Source organism: Panthera onca, chromosome A1 (assembly GCF_046562875.1).
Source record: "Panthera onca isolate mPanOnc1 chromosome A1, mPanOnc1 haplotype 2, whole genome shotgun sequence".
NCBI lineage: Eukaryota > Metazoa > Chordata > Mammalia > Carnivora > Felidae > Panthera > Panthera onca.
The window spans coordinates 5,942,731-5,967,833 of record NC_138339.1 but is presented as its reverse complement, the minus strand read 5'-3'; the positions used below and the strand labels follow the sequence as shown (position 1 = coordinate 5,967,833).

At 51.5% G+C, this 25,103-nt stretch overlaps 1 protein-coding gene across 2 annotated transcripts in view; it reads right to left on the bottom strand.

Annotated features, from left to right (window-relative positions):
- ADCY2 (adenylate cyclase 2) overlaps window positions 1-25,103 on the bottom strand; it is a 415,689-nt gene that overhangs the window by 11,800 nt on the left and 378,786 nt on the right. Inside the window, exons 20-22 of one of the 2 annotated variants that reach the window (XM_078444291.2) lie at window positions 23,469-23,627; window positions 13,471-13,617; window positions 11,605-11,712 (exon numbers count right to left, since the gene is read on the bottom strand). In XM_078444291.2, the coding sequence (XP_078300417.1) occupies window positions 11,605-11,712; window positions 13,471-13,617; window positions 23,469-23,627 (414 nt within the window). Of the gene's footprint in view, window positions 1-11,600; window positions 11,713-13,470; window positions 13,618-23,468; window positions 23,628-25,103 lie in introns of those variants that run through there. The other variant, XM_078444293.2, reaches the window with a different exon arrangement.

Here is a 25,103-nt window from a genome sequence, read left to right as displayed (position 1 = left end):
GAGGGGTGGCCCTTTGTGGAGCTCAAGTGTCTGATCCCGCAGGGGGCCCCAGCAGAGCAAACTCGAGAGAGAGAGAGAGAGAGAGAGAGAGAGAGAGAGAGAGCGCGCTCTCAAGACGGTGAAAGGGGAGGGACGTGGTGACCATGGGGCGCATTCACCATGGAGGGTGAAACCAGCAACCAGCTCTGAGGGTTTCAGGAGGGATGAGGGAGGAGGACAGTGGAGACAGGGGATGTGTCCTGCACCCTGAAGGTGACAGGGGGATGGAGAAAACCAAGGTAACCGCCAAAGGAGAAAGGAAAATGACAATGGGGTTATTCCCCGAAGGAGTCAGGAAGGGTAGCACCAGGCAAGTCTCTCGATGTAAACACTGACGACACCTGAGTCGGATCATTCTTTGTCCCGGGGCCGCGTCCTGTGCCCTGCAGGATGCCGAGTGGCACCCCTGGCCGCCTCCGAGAGATGCCCCCTTCCAGGACTGACAAGAAAGAATGTCCCCAGACACTGCCCAATGGCCCCGAGGGGCAAGCAGCTGGCCGCCGAGATCACTGCACTAAATAACATAAACATGAGCAGAGGAGTCACTGAGAACGTCCTTCCTCTCCTTGGAGAAGTCCTATCATTCCAGAGAAAGACCGATGAAACGCTATTGTTTCCACAAATCCTCAACTTAAAAATTGCGAGAGAAAATCCACACAATTTAAACAACTGGAACTATGGAACACACTGCCAGGTAACGTCGGTGAAAATGCCATCGTTTCTTTTTTTTTTTTTTTTATTACAGTTTTTTGTTTTAATTTGAGAGAGAGGGGGGTAGAGAGAATGAGTGGGGAAGAAAGGCAGAGGGAGACAGACAGAGAATCTCAAGCAGTCTCCGTGCAAAGCCCGACACGGGGCTCGATCCCACAGCCCTGGGACCGTGACTTGAGCTGAAATCAAGAGTCGGACGCTCAACAACTGAGCCATCCAGATGCGCCGCAGAGTCATTGCTTGACAACGGTTCTGCTCTTCTATCAGAGCTCGCTAATGTTTCTGGTCTCGTGACCCACGGGGACCGCGTGATTGGGAAGTTCATGCCTCCAGTCCGTTGGAAACATCTTGCTCCTAAACAGGAAGCACAGGGGCGCCTGGGGGGCTCAGTTGGTTAAGCGTCGGACTCGGTTTCAGCTCAGGTCATGATCTCATGGTTCGTGGGTTCAAGCCTGGCTTTGGGCTCTGCGCTGACAGTGTGGAGCCTGCTTGGGATTCTCTCTTATCTCCCTGTGTCTCTGCCCCTCCCCTGCTCGCTCTCTCTCTCTCTCTCTCTCTCTCTCTTTCACACAGAGACACACACACTCTCTCTCTCTAAAACAAAATAAACTTAAAAAAATAAACTGGAAGCACGAACTCTTAAATCAACAGGCAGAATCCTGTGTAGTGAACATCACGACTGTTCCAGCAAGGGGGACAGATTTGCCACGGGGGGGGAATGGTTTGCTTTCTCCTGAACCACGGTAAGACAAACCAGCTTCCTCCCCTGATAAATGATCACCCGATCTGTTTTCATGCAGCGGGCGTAAGCTGGAGGTTTTACTCGACCTCCGTGATGAATGAAGAGATTGAGTTCTGGGAGTGGGGTTTAAATCCAACGTCCGTAACTTGTTCGGGCTTAGTAAACCCTGGAAAAAGTTATGCTCGGTCTCAAGAAGAGCTCAGTTCGTTTCAAGAAGTCTTTATAACTGAGCTTTTGATAAATATTTGATGACAGTATAAAGCAGCTCTTTCTCCCACAACCCAAGTGATTTCTGTGAGACGTCTCCAAATATTTAACCGACTTCCAGTGACATGGCAATAGACACATTGAGCGCCCCGGAACACATCTTGCGAGCCGTTTGCTTTGGAAGTTCCACCAGCAAGGAACCCTGCTTAAGTAAATGCGTCTTTACTGAGGTTGTTTTGTAACTCAAGTGCCTGTCTGGTAAACACCGAATTTTTTTAGGCTGAAATTGACGTACACCTTGCCTCCTCCCTTGACCTCTCTTCTCTCCTCCCTTCTCTTCGTCCACCCAGCAAACATTCACTGTGCCCCTGCGGTGGTGGCATCTATCTGATGCTGAAGGTTTACAACCGCTGCCTCCCACTTGAGGCCCCTGGGAGATCCCCTGAGGTCTGTCCCTTCTCTGAAGGGAACGTCCGCTGTCGCCCCGGTGAGCCGACTGGCACAGCCTGAAGATCGGCTCGCACCTGGGGAGACACTCGAGTGTCCGGAACCCGTCAGAGGACACCCCTGGGACTCACAACGTCCCAGTGTGAACCCAGACCCCGAGGCACGAAGAAGGCTTTATGGAAAATGGCCTGACTGCTAGGCCATCTGTGGACCCGTCTAGACTCACTCAACTCACATTCACTGTTTTCCACCCACCTCACTTTACAGAGAAAGTATTTTACTAAAATGCACATTAGGGGATGTTCTAGCAAGCACCCCGCCCCCCCATCACGTTTTAAACCATTTTCCATGAGAAAGTTAGTTGCCAAGCACACGGGTCACTCAGACCCACTGTCATGGTTATGAGGGTCCGTACCTGACGTGGCCCGGTTTTCAAATATACTAATGGAGGAGTGACAGTAAGATCGTCCGTCCGGACACTGGAACGCTGACCTTGTGCCGGCTGCTGGGAATTCTCGAAGGCTACATAGCAGCAGTGTGTGCCTGAAGGTATTTAATCCTCACGCTGAGTCCCGTGAGGGACTTTCTTGTTCGTCCCCACCGTGCAGATGGGGCACGGGAGGCCCCGGGTGCTTCCTAACGGGTGGGAGCCGCACAACCAGGCTTCCCCGCCAGGAGTCTGAGTCCGGGGCCCTGTCGTAGCAGCGCCGTCGACTTGCCCCCCACCCCGTGCGCATCTAGAACGCGGTGGGAACCGTGCCGTTGGCATTTTATGTGTCAGCCTCGAATCTTCGCATCTTACCTTTGCGTTTCCTTCCACTTTAAAACATTTTGTGCTGCACTCAGTTTTGTGAGCTTCCTTGGGGTAGATTTACGCAAAATATGCACAAACCTGTGGACAAACAGGTAAGCAGTTTCCTTGATAGCTTTGACGGTAAATGGTGGCAGGTGGGTTGGATGATGAGCCTAAGAGATACTCAGCTGACGGAGAGCTATCACCGGGAAGTCGTCACGAATGGTTCTGGAACTGTCCGCCACCCCCGTGGACGGCTGAAACCATACTCGGTATCTTCGAGCACGGACGGTGCATCCAAAACTAACGTTAGTATTCTATGTCCTACGAGACAGCTTTTCTTCTTGACTCTCCTGCTTTGCCGATGGCATCATCAGCGGCAGATCCCTAAGTCGGAAACCCGAGATGCTGGCGAGCCTGGCCTTCTACGCCCCCTCCACCGCGGCCCCTCAGCTCCCACGTCCGCCTCGCATGGGCACGCTTCTGCCATTCACCTCTTCCTTTATTTTCCCCAGGACCGCGGTTTACATCCTGACCACCACTTGTCCGAATGTAGGAAGTTCCCGAATTAACTGTCGGTGCTTTGGAATCAGGCAAAACTAGGTCCAGCCCCAGGTTCTATAACCGTTAGCTGTGTGGCCTTGGCTGAGTCACTCAACTTCTCTGGGCATCAGTTTCCTGGTCTGTAACGGGACAAAAACTGCCTATCTCTCAGGGTTGTGGGTAAGGTGAAATGAATTTGTTAGATGGATGCAGCCTATATCCTTGGGGCTCAGGATTTATTTAGTTTCTTTCATGATGGTTTAGAGAAGCAGGTCACTCTGACGTGAAAAACATCGAGGAGGAAAATGTCAGAAACTGTCTCACGCCCTCATTCAGAACCTTCTCCCTTCGAACACACTGGGCATCCTACGGGGATGCCCGGCTTTGACGATGACCTAAAAGTCTGCCATTTCCAGTGTCTTTGAGACTCTCAGTGGATATAGTGAAGATCAGTGGTTTAGTTTCTTTCGGTTTGCAGCTTCCTGTTAGTAGCACGAAAGCAGGAAGAGATTTCACTCTGCTTACAACACATCACAGTAGCTTTGGAGTTTCTACAGAAATACACAGCATCGGGTGACGCTTTTCATTTCAGCAGAGACCCGAACTGTTTTCTACTTTCTCCAGTAAAGGGAACTATGGTTATTAGTCTCAAAGTGTGCTTTAGCTACCAGGAGCCCGGCAGCAGAGGGTCTCAGAGCGACTCCCCGATTCTCCCGTAGTCACCCTGGCAGAGACCCCTTGCTGTGGATGGACGTTTGCACCCCCGAGAAATTCCCATGTTGAAGCCTAATCCCCAGGGTGATGGATTAGGAGGTGGGGCCTCGGGTTAGGTCATGTGGGGGGAGTCCTTGTGAATGGGATTAGCGCCCTCACTAGGAGGGGCTGGGGACAGCTGGCTTCCTCTCTGTGCCTTCCGCCAGGTGACACACAGCGAGAAGACAGCCACCGGAAAACCAGCAAGAGGGTCCTCGCCAGACATCTCACCTGCTGGTGCTTTGGTTTTGGACATACCAGCCGTTGGAGCTGTGAGAAGTAAAGGTATGTTGTCACCCAGTCTACTGGCGGTTGCTAGGGCAGCCTGGGCTGACCGAGACTGTCTCCGGTTTTCCCAGACACTCTCCACGTCACCCGACATTGGAATCGTTTGCACACACGCCTTTCCCGGACTGTAAACTTCGGGGAACGCTTGCCACAGTGGGGAAAGGAAACACCTGCTGGATGTCCCACGAGCTCAGTAAAACCTAGAACAGCCGAGCCTGAGACGGAGCCATTAACCTGAGTCGCTGGATGCGGACGGGAAACGTTTTTTCTTTGCTTTGTTGGCAACTCAGTTTTGCTAATACGCTGGATGCGCGAGTGTAGGCATCTCACGGGCTGATCATATGGAGCCTGGGAACTCATCGGGGGGACGGGGGGAGCCAAATAAAGGAGACACGCTGGCGCCCTCCGCAACGGTGTCTCTATGGGGTGAACTGGGCGAGAACCAGATGGAGCCAAGGGTAGTGCTTAGTAACTACCCTCAACCTGCCACTCTGGGTCCGCTGCTGAATTTGTTGGCATATAATAAATAAAAATACTAAATTCATTTTTAAATGATTGTAAAATCAAGTAGTTTTTACTTACAACAAATAATTAAATGGACTAAAAAGAGACTAAGAATACAAATGCTTTCTAAAATTTTGAAAAGCACCAGTGCTCATTCCAGGGTGAAGAATAAAACCTCCCTGCCTCCTCCTGCTTCTCTGCTTCTTCCCTCCCCTGTATTTTCTGGAGCAACGAATTATTTCTTGTCAAAGTGGTGCCAGCAATGGGTATCCATCTACTTGAGATTGTGAATGAGAGCTCGTGGTTTGGTTTATCACTGCAACAATATAATCCAAGCGAGAATCTGAATGCAAAGCTTTCAATCTTGTGTTTTTGTTTCAACCTATTTAAGCTGTCAGTGATGTTTCTCTGAAAAAGATCAGAAGCATTTATATAATGGCTACGGCCAGAGAAACCCTGGTCATTGACTAGGCCACGAAGGATGGTCTTCATACACCACAGAGCCCCTCGGAGGTCGAGGAGGCGAGGCTCTAGAGTGCAGCAGAGGGAATGGGGCAATAGGGAGTCGTGGGGAGTGTGGCAAACTGAGAACACGCTCAAGTCTAAATGAAGCAGCTGCTTCTACGTTCCAGCTGATGGACACTGTCATCGGGGATGAAGATCAGGTAGATAATCTACCAGTTTTCAGGAGAAGCCGGAAATGATAATTTTTTGATGAAATGTCCTTTTTCTAAAAAAAAAGGACTCTGTAAGTCAAGAAATACATACTTGGGACCACAATTTGCTGTCAGGGTTTACCGTGCAAAGGCCGTGGCCTGGAACAAGCAGGAGGCTTTGCACCTGGGCGTCCTGCAAGCAGGTGAGGTCCTGGCAGGTGGGGGCGGGGTGCCGGCTGCTGACTTCCGTCCCTGGACGCCTACTTGTCAGGCGCGTGTTCACGCAATCACGAGTGGGGTTAGCACGCCAGCCTGTTCTCAGTCTGACGTTTCGTTTCTTGACAAATGCCTGCTTCTTTTAAAAACAATCAGTTGTGATGCATAATTCAGCCAACCATTTTGTCACGTTGCCTTTCAGCTTAAAATCAGAATGTACCATTTCATTTAAAAAATCCAAAGGCGGTCAGCCCTACTCTGACCAGGTGTTGACAGGCTGCTATGCATCCGTTTTCCCAATGGAGAAGTTATGCTGCCCCCCAAGTAGAAAATGAGGAGGTTTTCTAGTCTTACATGTAAGAGCTCGATTTCAAAAGGCTTTTACCCAGATAACTCTGCCTCTTTTGGGATTTAACGAAAGCACATTAATCCTTGATGAACCCAATATATTTTGCAAATCGAATGTCTCTTGTTGCCAAACTAAATATTTGGCCAAACAATACGTAGCAAGGTTTTTTGGCTTACAATGAGGAAAACAAGTAGGTAGGTTACAGGTGGGTTACAGAAGGCAGAAGACATGTTCATTTCAAATATCTACATTGATATTTATCAAGTGTTATCCCCTCACCCCAATCAAACGTAATGTGCTTTCCCTGTAGCAGACTTTCACTGCACTTCAAAATATTTCTAGGATGACCTTACCAAGATCTAATTAATGCCCGAAATAGAAATAGCTCATATGGAGTACATATGCACGGACATGACGACATATCATATTGCATTTATGTCCGAAACCCTCGTAGCTGTTCTGTTGGAGGGCGCGATAGTAACAATATGCAAAACAGTGTACAAGTCACCACTGTATTACTATGGCTTTTAGCATTTTTATTACCTACTGTGGCCAAGGAGTATTTTGCACATTAATGCAGTCTTCCCAACGGCCTTATGAAATGGGCACGCTCCCCATTATGTAAGGACACGGGAGCGCAGAAAGCTTAGCTACTGCGCTAAGTCATGAGTGGTCTTACTTGAGACTCACGTTCTTTTCCACTCGAGCTTATCGACAGGGGTGACCGGTAAGAAGTTGGGAAGCAGCCCAAGGGTGGCTAAGAAGGCCAGTCTGGTGGGTGCGGTTGATGAAGGCAGGAGGGGTGGGGCAGGTGGGACAGGAGAGGGGGGCTAAAGTGAGGCAGGAAGCAGCAGTGAGTGACGGGCACAGACGTGAACGTGGCGCGGGAGGGGTGGTGAAGGAGCCCACGAGGCAGCAGCAGAGCTCTGGACCAGCAGGGGAGCCCTGCCCCAGGGTTAGCAGCCCAAGTCTGTCGCTGCTTGTTCTCTCCGTGACCTTGGGCAAGTTACTTCACTGCTGTGCCTCAGTTTCTCCTTCTCCATCTGTAACACGGATGGTTGGGAGGGGAGATCTCTCAGGCTTGTCAAAAGTAGACTCAGGAGGCATTTTGCGAGTGTTCAGAAACGTCAGGGGGAAGAAGGAGAGGGTTTGGATCGGGAGTGGCAGGTGTGCAAAACAGGGAAGGGAGCCACCCACTGTTCTGGGAGGTTAGGTGGGCACCTTCTCCGTCTTCCGCCAACGAGCCGGAGTAGTCGCCATGCACACCGCCCCCTGCTGGGGGTTTTGGGGACGCCGCCTACGACAGGGCACTACGATCCGGATGGTGGATAAGAAACGCACCTTTGCAAGAAAGCTGAAAGTGATACGCTGCCCGTGGGAGGCAGGGAAATGGGCTCTAGACACAGGAGGTCAGAGGAGGCACAGTTCCTCAGGTCAGGGCGCAGGACAAGCTTCCGTGAAAGTCGGAGCTTTGCCCGTGTGGATGGTGTCTTCAGTACGCGTGGAACGACTTGGAGAACTAGTGGAGATGGGGCTTTCCAGCACCATCCTCAGAGACACGGGATGGCTGGGGCCCCGTTTTGGGAGGAGGGGGACGGGAAGAAGATGAGGGGGTTAGAACTGGCTGTCCCTGGAAAGCTGGAATGGTAGGTCCGGCCCCACGATCAGGGTGGCAGGTGACGGTTTGGGCAAGGGCTGAATCCGCAGAGGGGATGGATGGAGACCCCTGACTGAGAGCAGCTGTCGGGGCAAGAGCACGGACAGTGTCCCAAAGGGATGGACCACGGGCAGGTGACAGACAAGGGGACTTCTGGGCAAAGGGGGCCGTCAGCTCTACCGGACGCCGCAGGCAGGACTTCAAGAACGAGCGGGAGGAGTACACAACCCGGCTGGGGTTCTGGAATGTGGAAGTGCTTCCTGGTCTTCAAGAGTGGGATTTCTGTTGTTGGTATTGGGGGGGAGGGGTTGGGGGGAGGGGAAGGGGAAAGATAAAGGCGGTGGATGCGGGCGATCAGTCCACAGGGTGTGCCCGAGGGAAAGGAGAGACGTGGGCTGCAGGGCCGGGGTCTGGAGGAGGCAGAGTCAGGGAAGACAGGCAGACGCGTCAGGCTTTACGGGACGGGGGAGGATGCGCCCACCCCACACGCTGAATGCTGAGTGGGTCTACACCAGCGACGCCTCTGAGAATCTCCGCGCTGAGCCCCACAAGGGATCAGAAAGTGGCTACCGGTGAGCTAAGGTCTGGACTGGGCGTGATCAGGCCAAGTGCCCTAAATGACTCCGAGAGAGGAGATCAGCTGGAGAGGCCTCAGAATCAGGGCCCGGATGACAGGAGGTGAGTGAGGCGCCCCCCTCAGGCACAGAATTTAAGGAGGCACCAAAAAGCTCAAGAGTCATGATAAATGACATCCTAATGCCTATTTTAAAAATAAAAATTAATGCAGAAAAATCCAGAAGGAATGTATCAAGATTTTAAATGAAGGTAAGTATGTGGTGTGAATTGTGTCCCAACCCAAATTCCTATCTTGAAGTTTTAAAATCCTCCCCACTAAGAACTTTCTTTCTTTCTTTCTTTTTCTTTCTTTCTTTCTTTCTTTCTTTTCTTTCTTTCTTTCTCTTTTTCTTTCTTTTTCTTTCTTTCTTTCTTTCTTTCTTTCTTTCTTTCTTTCTTTTTCTTCCTTCCTTCCTTCTTTTCTCTCTCTTCCTTCCTTCCTTTTTTCCTTCTTTCCTTCCTTTTCCTTTCCTTTTTTCTTTCCTTTCCTTTCCTTTTCTCTCTTCCTTCCTTCTTTCCTTCCTTGCTTTTCCTTTCCTTTTTTTATTTCCTTCCTTTCCTTTTCTCTCTTCCTTCTTTCCTTCCTTCCTTTTCCTTTCCTGTTTTTCTTTCCTTCCTTTCCTTTTCTCTCTCCCTTCCTTCTTTCCTTCCTTCCTTTTCCTTTCCTTTTTTTTCCTTTCCTTTCCTTTCCTTTCCTTTCCTTTCCTTTCCTTTCCCCTTCCTTCCTTCCTTCCTTCCTTCCTTCCTTCCTTCCTTCCTTCCCTCCTTCCCTCCTTCCTTCCTTCCTACCATGTGAGGGCACAGTACGAAGGGGGCCATCTACAAGCAGGAAGAGATGTATCCTGCAGAAACTTGATCTGGGACATCCAGCTTCCAGAACTGGGGGAAAATAAATGTCTGCTCTCTGAGCCACTGAACCTGTGGTGTTCTGTTATGGTGGCCCCCTCGCTGACTGAGACAGCTAAGTTCCGACAGCGCCTTGCTGAACGCCTTAGAGGCTGAGGCAAAAGGGCTACATACAAGATTTCATGTTATTTTCTTTTAATGGTTAACTTTTCCCACGACACTAAAGGTGTTAAAAAGGTATAAGTTTGCTTCCATAAAGCCAGGAAGATAAAATTATCATTAGTTCTGTTGTTGGTATAATTAAGGTACTAATTGGTATTAAAATGGTGTTCTACATTTCCATACCCATATACTCCAATTTCCCAATAGTTTTGTCAGCACTTTAATATTCTGTCAGTAAAAATCAACCACTAGAAATATACACTGCCATTTATACAGGGCGACGCATTCTTCCTTTTGCCTTGGGCACCAAGATGGCTGCTTGGAAGGATACTGCTCAGAACCCAAGATAAGGTTCTTCTGAAGTTTCTTTTGCTGCCATTGTACTTTTCCTCATTACTCAGGTAACGCCCACCCGTTGCAAAATAATAACCTGGGAGCAAAAACCCAAGGAGAAGAGCAAATAGGGTACGTGTTACCCATTCCCCCGGAAAACTGCTAGCGTTAACTTTGAGTCAGATGGCTCGCCTTCTAGTCTCGGCCCATGAATACTGAGGAAAAGAGCAGAAGCTCTGCTTAGCATGCCGCTGTCCCTCCGTCCCTCTCTCACTCCATCCGGTCTGTGGGAGGCGCGGGAGAGGGCGCAGCGGCTCCGGGCTCAGCCCTTCCTTTCTTGGGGGGGAGTCGGCCTGCCTACAGCAAGCTGTGCTCTGGTAAGTTCTGTTCCTCAGATGCACCCACCCCTGCCTCACAGCAAATCTGTGCCGGTGCCGTCAGGGAGCCCGCTGTCCTCAAAGGAAGGAGGGGGTCTTGTTTATTGAACCACAGTCTACACAAGCGTATCTACGCACCCACAGACACATACATACACACAGAAACAAAACACAACATAACAGAAAACCCTCTCAAAACTACAGTTAATTGAAGATAACTCAATTTTGCCCAAGCCACCTTTTCAACCAAATTTCCAAGTGGTCAGCTTGGTTTTTAACCGCATTGGTTCTTTTTTTTTTTTTTTTTACTGTGTATTTATTTTGAGAGAGAGCACAAGTGGGGGAGGGGCAGAGAGACAGGGAGACGGAATCCCAAGCAGGCTCCACGCTGTCAGCGCAGAGCCTGACGTGGGGCTGATCTCACAAACTCTGGGATCATGACCTGAGCAGAAACCAAAAATCAGACACTTGACCACCTGAGTCACCCAGGTGCCCCTTGGTCACGTTTTACAATTTTTTACTTATTTTTTTTTAATGTTAATTTTTAAGAGACAGAAACAGAGTGTGAGTGGGGGAGGGGCAGAGAGAGAGAGGGGGGCACAGAATCTGAAGCAGCCTCCAGGCTCCGAGCTGTCAGCACAGAGCCTGACGCGGGGCTCGAACCCATGAACCGTGAGATCATGACCTGAGCCGAAGTCAGATGCTCAACTGACTGAGCCACCCAGGTGCCCTGACACGTTGTTTTTATTTATTTTACTTATTTAAAATTTTTGTAAACATTTATTTATTTTGAGCGCCAGAGCAGAGGTGGGACAGAGAGAGAGAGAGAGAGAGAGAGAGAGAGAGAGAGGGAGAGAGAGAGAGAGAGAATCTCAGGCAGGCTCCAGGCTCTGAGCTATCAGCACAGAGCCCCATGCGGGGCTTGAACTCACCAACAGTGAGATCATGACCTGAACTGAAACCAAGAATTGGACACTAGACCAACTGAGCTACCCAGGTGCCCCTTGGCCACACTGTTTTTAATCAAAAGACCAGGAGCCATCTTTTAAAGCCATCTTAAAATAAACCACTCCAATCTACTTTCTTGTATATTTATCTGGACTCAAACGGCGACCAGATCTTTTTTTGTGTTTTTTTTTTTTTTTTTTTTTTTTCCTATCCCTGTTGACCAGAGAAAGGAGTTCTGGGACTGGACCCTCAGAAGCCTCTGGATTTCTCATCTTTTTTCACAGGATCTTAATCACGGAGGCTTTGGTTGTACAAACAGTACAGTTTATGAGTTAGCGTGTGGCCGTTCTGGCTCCAGGGATGATCCGTGGGTGGAACCAAGGCTCAACGTGCTGCTGTGCGGCCGACACGTCCGTACCTGGGTATGCTCCTGGCTGGGCACGGCGCTCAGACCGGTCGCGGCCATATACGTGCTGCCGATGGTCTTGATCTTTTCAACTCCACTGAATTTCGGCTTGGACAGCAGCTGTGGAGCAATGACAAGTGTTCAGTTACTCAGTTGGGTGCGGTGTCTAAAGACATTCTCCAGTTCTAGTTCACGGCAACAGGAATATGAACGATTCCAACTGCTGCTTATTCACATTTGCGACCTCGGGCTTTGCTGAGAAAGAACGCTTTATACATATGCATAAAGCATATGCATAAAGCATAATGATATGCTTCCAATTAGCATGAATTACCTTTTAATCTGCTAGGGAAGGAACCGGGATAAATTATGATGCGAGTGATAACAGTCTCAGATAAATTTCCCATCTCTGTGTTTAAAAGGCCAAACACAAAAGTATGATTCAGTGAGGGAGGTCTTCCCTGCATGGTGAGGGTGATTTATGACCACTTATAGTGCCGAGAATTGGCTTTTGCCTCTGAGCTCTAGATGTAAAGGGAATAATTATCTAGGATGGCTCTCCCCATCAGCTCTGACCCTAATACTTCTTGTCCCAGTTTCTGGTACCAGTGACCAGCTCCCACTGCCTCCTCCCCGGCCAAGTACATTCGGACTTGGGTTGGGATGGAGAAAATGTAAAAGTAAGAGCAGAAGCTATAGGAAAGAGAACAAAGGGGTGAGAGAGGAAGGGAAGGAGACTCTGGAAGGTTCTTTATCTGCTCATGAGGCCAAAGGCACCAACTGAAGGCTGGGGACATCTTCCTGACCTTTTGTCGGCACTCCTGCTTTCAGAAGGGATTCTTTCAAGATTCCATGTCAGAGGGTCTAAGGCAGATTAGCAAATGCCTGCACCTCATATCCATGAGCCAATCCAACCCAAAATAGCCCTGCCACTCACCCACCCGTACTGGCGAGCATTTATTTCACTGAGGGGCAGCTGTAGCCAATAGGCCACTGTTTCTCACCAGGAACCTGGCATAACCATGGGAGGCACTAGTTGTCATTACTTCACCCTAAGTCTTGAGTCAATCTCATGCTGACAATGGTGATAACAGAGAAATGCACAGGTCACACACGACATTTATAGGCTTGGCCTGCAAACATCACGTTACACAAATAATTTCGTCATGGTATTTCGAAGTTCCATGAATCCCGATGAACCTCTGTTCATGGATGTCAATTTTGCTATATTTTGCTTGATATTTATAAGAACGATGTAGCAGCAACATCCTTAAAACCACTGGTGTGTTTGTTCTTATCAGCAAACAAAACACATTATTCTCCATGTAGGCAGAATATTGAAAATTGAAAAATGATACGTATTTCAAATTACGAAACATATACCGTGTCCCTTCTCAAATATATTATCCCTCATCCATATTGCTTTTTCAATAATAGAGCGTATCATCCCTGCACAGTTCAAGTTGATATCTGACCTTGGAGTATGCCGAGATAGACATGCCAGTCATCTACTATGATAAATACATTCATTATTTCTTTTTGTATCAACCGATAAGCAAGTATTTTCCTTGGAGTTCAAGCCTTTTGAGAAAATCCGCCAGCAGACTGGAAAGACATTTTCTTGATACCGATTTTGGTACTGGTTCTTAGGGAACACACTACCTCACAAATAAAATATATCATTTCTCCAAAATTCGTCAAGGACCACAACAGAGCAAAAGGCTTTAATTTTCGTCCAGCCACCAATAATTACACCAGGAGACGTGCATTAAGACACGCCACAGGATCGGACTAACTTCAGACGGGATGGCCACCAGAATGCCGAAGTGTGGGACGGGGGCCACCCTGGCCTGTCAGGGGTAACTCTCGGGTACCTACATCATCAAAGTCGGCGATGATCTCGTTCAGGAGCCGAAGGCATTCCAAGCCCTCCTTGTTCACATCCGATTCTGTGTAGAATTCCTTGAAATCCGGAATGGAAGCAAACATGACACAGACACAGTCGTAGGACTGGTGGTACAACTCCTGCCCGGGAGGAAAGCGAGAGCTGAGCACTAGGGAACCTTGTAAACAAACATGCTCTTTTTTTTTTTTAAACTTTTTTTTTTTTAATTTTTTTTTAACGTTTATTTATTTTTGAGACAGAGAGAGACAGAGCATGAACGGGGGAGGGTCAGAGAGAGGGAGACACAGAATCCGAAGCAGGCTCCAGGCTCTGAGCCATCAGCCCAGAGCCCGACGCGGGGCTCGAACTCATGGACCGCGAGATTGTGACCTGAGCCGAAGTCGACCGCTTAACCGACTGAGCCACCCAGGCGCCCCAAAACAACAACAAACATGCTCTTAAGACAAGTGTTTCTTTCTGCGGGGACTGGTGAAGAAATCACCCAGTGCCCCCCTGCATGTGCCCCAAACCAGCCCCTGGCCCATTCCGGACGCCGGCCATGACGGCAGGTGAGAGCTTCTAAGGAGCAGGATGCAGGCTGAGCCCTCAACACAGTGTTCCCACTGCCACTGGCAGCCAGTAGGAGGTGTCCTTCCGGCAAAACTTCTCTGCCATCGTTGCCTTCGACGATTACAAGAGATCGCAGACTTCTGGCTTCAGAAAGAAATGTCCTGTAAGCAACTGAAGGCCAACAAAACGATCTCCCAAACTACTATACTAAAATGCCTAAAATGACTACATCGTCATGGCTACATCCTTTGCACTGAGGTCTTTATGCCTGTTTTTCTTCAGTGTCTCCTGAGAGGAGCTCCTCAAGTTACCCCTTAATTACCCCAGAAAGAACCGACGACACTCCCTGGGTTACTTATCCACATCGAATCAAACGCCAACTCTGTTTATTCAAGATAGGCTTTTGCTATTAAATACAAAGAGGCTCATACTTCTGCATCCATAGACATGAATAAAATTACAATGTCTTCTAAATACAATTTTAAGGCGTTTCCATAGTTTTTTTCAACACACAGTGAAACTTTGAAGTTCAGTGAAGGTTTGAGAAAGGAAGGGTTGTTATGTGGGCAGAGAGGCTGGTCCTGGGTGTGAGGACCTGTCCCCCCACTGGCGCTGGCTCATCAGGGCCCTCAGGTGGCATGACATGGGCAGGAAGGCCAGGCGCCACGGTGAGCACAGGGAAACGCTCCCTCTGCCGGGAAATATGAGGAGAGTTCTGTCAAACAAGATGGCCGCCCTCAACGTGGATGGAAGAACGCAAGTCACTGGCGCTTCCTGTGCGCCTGGCAGGGTGAGGCAATCGACTCTGCATGAACGTTGTAGTGAGCTCTGCTCTCTGAGGCACCAGACGAATACCCCCACTGGGAGAGCGCACTTCGACAGCACCGTAACTCCCAGGTTTGGTGGCCTCTCCAAGGAGCCGCTCTTCCCCACTGAGGTCTCCTCACAAACACAGCAGGCCAATGGCGGCCCATGGACGGTCACAACCACTTCCTGGAAAAGCTAGCCTCAAGTCAGCTTCCTGTTCTCAGGGCCAGCCACCCGTAATGCCTTCTGCTACGGCCTCACAATCTCTATAAAACACGTGAACGACAGAACCAAGGGTTTTCTTTTCCACCCTGCTCTCAACATGGCTGCGCTGGCTCACCACGCAGACCTGTTCTTTGTCCGAGAAGCTGCTGCTGTGAACATTCATATCCTGGGAAGACAACCTGCGACACAGATGACTGTCAAGTTGTAGGGCCTGGCAATGCTAAGCCGGGGAGTCAGGGTTTACCAGGAGACAACCCCCTAGAAGCCCCTGCTAGTTAACGACGCCAGTTTTATAAGAGAAGTATAAACTTCATAGACTTCCCTATTCTTTTTTTTTTAAGTTTATGCATTTATTTTTGAGAGGAGAGTAGGGGCAGAGAGAGAGAGAGAGAGAGAGAGAGAGAGAGAGAGAGAGAGAAAGAGAGTCCCAAGCTGCCAGCACAGAGCCCAGTGCAGGGCTTGAACTCAGGAACCGTGAGATCATGTTGCACTCAGGAACCGTGAGATCATGACTTGAGCTAAAATCAAGAGTTGGACGCTCAACCGACTGAGCCACCCATGTGGTGGCCCACTGACTTCCCTGTTCTTAAGGAAAAGGCACGTATCTGGCAAGACAAGGAAATGTTTTCTGCACCTTGCATGTCCCTACTGTCTGTGGATACTGGCCAGAGTGACCGTCTGGGGTACGATGATAAAAATAAGCTCGGGAGCGGTCAGCACTGACTCAGTGCCTGCTGCCTGACGGGGGCAGCTGTCAACACTCCACAGGAAGTAACTTGCCCCCGACGACGATCCTATGAGGCCGGCACTCTTACTTCAACGTACGGATGCGGAGACCGAGGCAGAGGGCAGTTACACTACTTGCCCAAGGTCGCAGTTACCAAGTCTGATGCAGAGTTCCCTCTTACAGGTGCTACACTTTACCCTTGAACCTGGATCTCCTGATGACCGCAGGCCGTGCTGCCCAGATTCAGGGGTGGTGGGGGCCTCGCCCCACGTGCAGGTCATATCGCTTTACCTCTCTCCTTTCCGTGGGGGTCCTTAAGGGTGTACAGGAGTGGGAGACGATGAAATTGCCAGACTGGACCGACTTGCAGTTCGGATGAGGGTCCATTTGAACTGCACTGTGTTGGGGTCCAATAAAATAAGGTCTATGTATTGGAAGGGGTCTGATGTGTTATCTCATTCCACTGTCCACAAACAGGAATGCATGGGACAGTCACCGGTGGGTTTTCCGGCCCGGGGGTGAGCTCCAAGCCCGCGCATCATTTTTGAAAAGGGCCATGGGTTATTCTGCTAGGCAGCCTTGGTTAGGAGTCACAGGCTGAATGACAAAGTAGAAGGTTGGGGGAGTTGGATGATGCACCAGGGCTCCCAGCGGGCCTAGGGGCCAGGACTAATCTCTGGAACCCTGGTCAGGCCCTTTTCAGGTGGTGAGTGCTGCTGGGGGCTGGCTGCAAACTGCTCACCCACTCTCTCTCTAGATCAGTTTCCTGGGACCTTCGTTGAAACAGCAAGGATGAGTGAGGAGCTCTGCCCCCCCACCCAGTCCCTGATTCAGGCTCAAGGGCTACTCCTGAGAAACAGGGAAACTTCACCAATGGGAAGCTTCATAAATTCTCTGGAGCCAGGGAAACGTGCAAGGCTTAGAACCATACCCCAAACTCAGGTCTTTGGGTTGGTCTTGGGGCCAGGGTGGACCACAAGCCGACTGGCTGGTGGTCTGACCTTAGCTCGTATTTCCAGAGGATCTGGGTATGGGGGTAGGGCACGTGGGCAGACTCCCAGGAGAGTCTGGAGTTCAAGGTCTAGAGTGGATGACTCTTGTTGGGCACACTGTTGCCCGAAGGGATCACTGCGCTTTGGAGTTGGAAATGAGCTCACGTGTCCTTTCAACGCTTGTTCACACGTCACCACTCTACCAAAGAAGCTCAAGTAACGAAAACACGATCAGAAAGCCACCGCATCTCTGTGCCCGCCGTCCCTTTTAGTTTGCTGAGTGAGACCAGCTCCTCTCCAACCCAACCCGCCCGTGGATGAAGACTTGGGACAACCCCATGACTCTTCCTGTCATTCTCGGGTCCTCCTGTCGATAATTAACGCGCCTGGCTCAACAAGCGGTCAAAGCTCAGGACCTAGCTGGACGTGGGGCTCTTCCCCGTCCCCAGCACGGGCCCACAGGGAGGGGTCTGCAGCGTGGGGGAGAGGGCACGCCTGGCTTCCACACTCTCTACTCACACTTATACTTCCACCCTCCCCAACTTCCTCAGCCAGGCTTTCCAAACCTCCAGGGGTGCAGGACAGGGACAGAAGTGTATGATGGAGGAGGAAGGCGCTCCACTGACTGCGTCATGCTCCCTGGGCACTCACACCGGGTGGTCATTGCCATCGGTGGCTGGAAGACTCCCTGTCGCCTCTTCCATCCCTGGACACCCTGCCCGAGGTTCCCTTGCTGTGCATGATACGCTCCCTTCTGCTTGTGACCATCTCTGCCCCGGGCTCTCGGGCTATTGTTGTAGCTTCTCTGCTGGGGCTTGTCCACCCCTCCAGGTGGCTTTGTACAACGGCCGTCGCCAACGACCCCATGCCAACTGCCTTTCTCCCGCTCGGTCCCCGAACGACGTTCATCAACCTCTGCTCTCCCAAGCCCCGACAGTCCCATTACATTGCCCACCCGCAGCCCCAACTCTCTTGGCTCAGACACTTCCACCAGCCCCTTCCGTCTGCATTTTCCACTTAACAGGGACCCGCCTGTCACCCGTGTCCCCCAGAGGCAGGTGTTTCCCCGGGACCACTCAGCGACACAAGCACAGGGCACACATGTCAGGCTGAGTAGGTTCTGACCCATTCACAAGGCTGGAGGTGAAGGGAAGATCCCCGGGGGGCTTACGTCTCGCTACGTCCTGTCCAGCATCCCTCTTCCAGCCCCCAGTCCCCTGCCCATTCCTACGCCCCCTGCGAGGGAACGGGGGAGAATCAAGCAATCAGGTTTCCAGCAAAACACTTGTAAAGCAAGCGGTTAGCGCCCCCTGTGGAACATGGGAGCTCCTGTCTGTGGCAAAGGCCGAAATTCACTTTAGGTCTGCTTGGCATGCCCTGGAAAATGCTCAGAACTGCCATGCGCACTCAGTTTCCAAACTTCCACATCCGTGCTCTCTCCTAGGGGTCCATTCTGCAGCAAAGGAGGGCCTTCCCACCTCCCACATTTCCCCCCAACGGACTATGTGCTCACCATTTAGCATCCTCTTCCCAGCGGTCATCGGATTCCTCATTTACTCAGGGCACTGGAGTAATTAGAAAGCACGAAGGCATCTCCGGAGGTGCTGGGGGCATGCCAGCCTGGCTACGGGGATCAGGGCAGAGGGTCTGCCTGGAGGCGGTGGCGGTGGGGCTCACGGCTGGGAAGGCGGGTACAGTGTGCCCACCTGGTGAATGCCCGCACACCCACAGCGACACCTGTGTCCTGTTCTGATCGAGCCTCAGTTCGCCAGCAACGCGGCCGCCTGGCTCAGAATCACACGTCATTCTCGCCACCTGGCGACTCGGCAAAGGGTAGACTGCAGTGACGAAATGTAGCCTTTTCAACAAGCGATGAAAGCTGGCTTTGATGTCTGCTCAAGAGGCATCTCGAAAGCTCCCGCTACAATAGGGCGGTTTCAAGGGCTCCGGCCCAGGAGCACAGAGCTCTCTCCCTGAGCTGGGATGGCCTGTCGCCTGCGTCTGGCCAAGAACCCTCAGCAGCTGAGGGAGAAAACTGCAGAAGTTCTAAGCGAAGCGAATGCCCCGAGGGAAGGAAGAGGCACCTGCGGCACCCATAAGGGCTCTGCCCGCACACAGGTTTTCGTTGAAGTCAGAGCTTTTAGGGGATGTGATTGTAATTCAATCATGCTTTGCTTCTGAAAAGAAATTCATTTCCTCTGAACATCCACGTGGTGGCCTGGAGAACCAAAGAGTGAAGGAAGGCTCTTTGTTAACATCGGTCCCGGCTTAGGTCGTGTGTCCTGTTCCCAAGGACTGTTCCAGAAAACTGTGCATTGGTAATGTTGATGGTGGGACTGAAAGGCTTGCTCCTGTCTGCCCCAAGCTCTGAAAGTAACCTGGGTATCTGCATTCCGATGGCGTGGGTGCTCAGCCCTCCCCCCGGAGGAGGAGCCGGGAAGGCACAGCGGCTGGTCTGAGGGCAAAGGGGTTCCATGGAGGTTTGCCCTCTTCAGGCCCCATAAAGGGGGGGGGGGGAAGAAGGCTTCCTTGAAGCTATGAATAAGTTCCAGTGGGCAGTGACTCTTAAGTTTTGCATATATCTGGGATATTTACTTAAAAGATAACTAAGATGGAGTGCTGAACTGCCGGCCAGGCATCGCTGTGAAGCTTCGCGTGAGTTGCTGCTCTTACCTTTGGTAACAGCTTCTGAGAGGATGGAGGCCTGAGAAGTGCCAGGGCTGGGGCTGAACCTCTGAGCTCGGCCACCAAGCGGGGCCTGGCAGGTGGAGGAGAGCTGGCCCGGGGCCCAGGAAAGCCACACGGAGCCCGCGCGGCAGGGATCCCTTCGGGAGGCCTTGCTCGTGGGCGCGGGGCTCTCTCTCGGTCCCCAGTGTCAGCCATGCTCTGGGACCCAGCAGAAGAGGCCCCCCTCCAGGGGACTGCATTTCTCACAACGGCCGAATCTCCTCCCCAGGAAGCCTCGGGGTGCGAGAGGGCTCACGCAGGGGACAAGTCCTTGGCCCTGACCCCGGAGGTCCTTGACGTTATCCGCGATCCTGAACAGCACACATGCCATTACTGTGTAGCCGCAGGAGGCTGAACACCATCCGCCTGGCTGGCCTGGGACGATGAGGCCGGGATTATACATGGCTGGTTGGGGAATGGCTTGTCCCCCGAGGACAGTCAGTCGAGGACAGAGGGGTCAGATGGGGACAGGAGAAGGTGGAGAGAGCAGAAGGACGGGCCAGGAGTTTGCTACAGTTCATGCGCTCCAATGAGTCTCCTTATAGTAACCTTGTTAGGAGTCTTTGGGAAACCCGCCCCCCCCCCCCAAACCTAACGATCCCTTACTGAGAATCACGGCGGGGCGCTCGTTAGACGGCCGGTTAGCGATTCTCTTTCTTGTTCAGCCCTGCGCCGCGAGCTGTTTTGCATTCAGGATTTTCCCCACGAGGATCACAGCCAGCAGAATCTCCTACACCCCCTCTTTGATCTCCAGCAACTGCACAGCATAACCCTCCCTGCCCAGTGGGCTGCCTCTCCCGGCCGCCCTGACGGCGCAGCGCCCCGTGGGGGTCCCTGAAATTGTTTAATCCGCGAGACTTAGAGCTGCACCCCCCTCCCGCCCCCCTGTATTTAACCCAACAGACGAAGGCTGGCAGTGAACTATGGAAAGCTACCACCCAGGGCAGTTGTCTGTTGTCTGACTACATACGGAGAAGCCTGCGGCCCGCAGCGGAGCAGAACGAAGCGGTCATTTCAAGGACTGTCCCCCTGGTCCGAAGCCCCCGATTTCAGATGCGTGTGGCACTTTACCCTCCTGAGCACAATCAGCAGCGCGAGAGAACACATCTAATGGTGCGTGGGGACCGCGGGGCCCTGAGTGAAAACCCAAAGACCCCTAACGTGGCTGCTGTGGCACCTGGCTGCGGCCGGGAGTTCGAACGGCTCTGGAACTGGAGCAAGTGTCCCTTTTCCTCCGGGCCTGCAGGCTGCCTGGGGCGAGGCGCTGTCTCCTGCAGGCGGGGACAGGCTGTCCTCACGAGCTGCCGCTGGGAGCCCGGGATTACTTCGGGGCCCAACAGGTTCCGAGCACACGCGGGGATGGACTGGCCAGAGAGGGGACCCGCCCCCCGCAACGAGGAACCTGCCTTCTTTAGCTGACAGAGGAGGAGAGAAAGCACAGGACCGGTCCCATCTACCTGTGCCAATTCCTACATTGTCGCCAAAGAGCCCCCCCGCCCCCAACTGCCCGGGCAGAGAGGGAACACCACAGCCCGGACTCCCACCCACTAGGCCACCCCCCCCCCCCACTACAGCGCTTCCCCAGGGAGCCCATCTGGGTGGTGAAGGCTACAGGGGGCCCTGTGTGCGTCCAGTTCTTAAAATGGCAGCTCTGATGAGACTCGAAGGGACAGGTCACCCCTCTCTTGGGAGCACGTGAGAGTTGTGCTCAGCGACGTGGCATGCGGCAGGGGGCCACTCAGGAGGCAGATGAGTCACCGTCAGCTGCGGCACGGGAACCTCCCTGCCGGCTGGACCCCACCTGTGTGGACGTGGGACTCCGTGTCCGGGGATGTCAAATGCCCCCCTCACCTGGAGGGACGCTCGGGGGAAGCGACGTGTAGGCGTCCCACTCCCCACCCCCTCAAGGCAGCTTGCCAAGCCAGGCACCGCTCTTTCCCTGTTATGAGCGGAGAGACTGGGCTCAGCCTAGGGACGGAGCAGGCCAAGTCCACGTGACAGAGCCTAGGTGTGGACGGGAGAGTCAAGCCCACGCTATCCCCAGCTAGGTTTCTGCTCCTGACCCATCCTGCCATTCCTTACCATTTTCCAAGAGGGAACTGGGTTCCGGCATTCGCTTAGAATAAGTCAGACCGACGGGGAAAAACAGAGAGAATCCACTGATTCCCCCAAGTCCGGGGAGACCTCGGGAGACATCAGGAAGGGTCTGCAAGGGGGCAGGGCTAATCCCACTGGCTTTGTCAGGGCTTGAACTAGGCACTCCCCTGGCCAGAATATTCTCACTCCTCCACTCCCCCGCCCTCCCCAGCATCCATCCCCCAGCTACCTTCTAGATCCTTCTTTCCAGTTTCAGAAGCTACCTCCTCACAGTGGCGGCCTGTCTGGGCTCCCGCAGATACGCCGCGAGTGCGCTTGGAGACAAGGGGATGCAGTCCCCCTCTGGGCGATGGGGCCACCCCTGTCCCGTTCATCTCTGTGTCCAGGCCCGGCACCAGCGTGGCCACAGGGCAGGGGCGACAGTAGGCACACGCTGAATTTATGAGCTGAACTGACAGCCAGGCACACAGACAGAAAGATGCTCTTACGTCGCTACCGGGGGCAGATGCTCCTTCTTAACAAGCGCAGTGATTTCGTTATCCGTGGCCAGTGGGCAGACCGGCTGCTGAAGATGTACGGACTTCAGAGAAGAGTGGAAGAAACAGAAAGGTGGGCTCCACAGCCAACCAGACCTCCTGGCGGGACCCCAGGCGGCCTGCCGCACCCAGCACGCTTCCAGTAAGAGGAGGGGGCGATGCCCAGCCCCTCACCCCCTCCCTGGTGCTTTCTAGCCAATGTCAACATTAAATGTGCTACTTGGTGCTCACTCTGTGCTTATGATGCGAGTTATTATTACTGCCCCCATTTTACAGATGAAGAAACTGAGGCACTTGAGAGCTTAGGTGCTGTGCTGAAGGCCACTTAGCCGTAACTGGCAGAGATGGGATGTGACCTCTTGAAAGCTTGCTCTGCGGTATTTTCTACTTCTTCTCTTATGATAGAAGGTTGGGGACTTTGAGACCTGGCAGGGACAATCACCAGGCAGTGGGCCCCGAGTCACTCCCTCTGGGGGCCCAGTCCAAGTGAAAATACACCCCCCCCCCCGCAAAAACATGCTACAGGAAAATATCGCTTCAGGCCTTGTCACTTGAGATCGTTTGTACTCTAGTGTCATCAAGGTTGAGCTTCTCTGTGTCCGCGATGGCAAACACAGGCCTCTGCTCACAGTGAGAGCTCAGATACGTGTTTCTCACTGTAGACACATCTGCTGACTCACCGTAAGTTAGGAATATGAAAGAAATTTCATGATGTCTCATTTCATAAGCCGTTTCTACGCTAAAACGGCACTCCCGTCTTTCCAATTCTAGTTAAATATCCGTTCCTTTAGACGCTCCAAGAAATCCCCATTTGCATCCTCAAGAGAGCAGACTTTGGTCTGTGACCTAATCTTGTATGGACAACTTCTAAGCTCTGTCCATCTCCCATCTTTGAAATTCCAAGGCCCTTTACAGGCAACGAAACAGTGGACGTGTGGTATGCATGCCTTAATGGTGCCCCTTGATTCAGTCTCTATGGTGTGCCGGTAAGGCAGGCGGCCCTTCACACCATGGAGAGGCCACTTTTGTGACTTGTTTGGAAGCCCAGGGCCTCACATGGCACCCTGAGAGTGTCACGAGATTGGGGAAGGAAAGCCAGGAATGATGAATCAACACTCAACTAACACGTTCGGAGGTGATTCGAACTCACTATTCCCAGTTGGCCAATCATTATCTTTGAAGAACAGACCAATTCAGGCCAACAGTGGACACCAGGAGCACTGAGGCGTTTGAAGGCTCCCAGGCCCCCCAGGCCCCCCCAGCCGGGACCTCCTCGCCCTGCCCCTGCCCACTGCCCCAGCGTGCCCCACCTCGTTCTTCAGGCTCCGGGCCAGGAAATGTTCGGCCACGTGCGCGGGCAGCACGTTCTCCAGCAGCACGCGGTTCAAGTTCTCCATGGTTTCTATCTCCTCCCGCTCTTTTTTGAACTTGTTCTTCCACAAGAAGTCTAACCTACAGTAATATTCATTCTGTTACAAGAGGACACAGAGGTAAAGAAACAATAGGCATCTCGTCCTGCCAGAGAGCGGAGGTTTTAAAGAGAAAATAAAAAGAACAAAAACAAAACTGAAAACAGAACCCCCACACAGAACTGCCACCCACCCTATGGAGCCCGCTGCTCCCCGCAAATGTCTGTCACCCGACCCCTCACCCGGATCTGCAAAGAAGCAGGTGCGGGAAAGCACCAGCCTCAGGAACAGGGAAACAGGCATGTAAGTGACACGGGCGCTTCTGGCAAAGTTACGTTAATAAAAGGTGTCTTGCATTATCTTTTGAGAAGAGGCATAATAGAACATAAACAATGAAAAAAATGAAAAACGGGAAATACATTAGTAGAAAGAGGGCACTGTTTGATAATTTGCATTCAAAAAATAATCGTGCTCAGGCATGGCACTTTGCCTGTATTATCTAGAAATCAGTTTTCCCCTACCACAAATTCTGTAATTAGGAATTCATTGAAAATTTTGTACTTTTTCATCTGGGATTGCATTGTCCTAAGAGAATGACATTCTGTTTACCCAAACGTTCGTTCTGGTCTCATTGAATTAAGACGGTGCCTGCTGCTAGAAACACGCATTCGTGCTTTATGATGTCGCACAATTTAATGTTTTCTTAAAACAGTTTCTTAAAAACTGTTTTAATTGACATTGTAGAAACAGAGAGGCCTGTTTACTGGCCAAGGTGTCTTTGATTTTGGCATCACGTTGGGTCTCCTGTGATGTCAAGAATTTACTATGGTGGAACAGCCCTTGAAAGAATCTTCCTGTAACAGAAGGGCCTAACGGACGAGGCGTATTTCAGCACAGAGACTAACTTCCTGATGAAAACGTGCAAAGAAGAAATAAATGCTGGAAGTTTGTCTGTTTTATTGGTTTGGTTATTTATACTGATGCAGTACACGGGCACACACATACACACGTGTGCACAGTGCCACGCATGGACGCATGTGTCCATACATACAGGCACACACATACACCCGCATGCACACACACACGTATGTGCACAGAGCCTCTTACACACAGACACACAAGTGCACACGTGCATGCACACACATACACTCGCATGTGCACACACACACACGCACACAGCCTCTTATGCACAGATGGCAATTTAAAAAAATTCACATTTTGGAACCTGAAAGACAATGATCATTCATCAACGAGACTCGATTCAAGCCATGTGCGATATGCTCAAAAATTATTCCTCCTCCTCCTCCGGTGTGAAATTTATTTTTACTTCATATAGAGACATTTTTAAAAAAGATTTCAGAAGAGGTATTTTTAATGTTTGTTTATATTAAATTTTTTACATTAACGCCAAATCTGCCACATTCTGTAACCTACAGAAATCATACTCTGCCCTTGCTGGAAAAGGGCTCCCACTTGGACAACAGATTATTCGGGTTTTGGGGGGTACACCAGTGGTGTGGCCGGTTTTAAACTCAA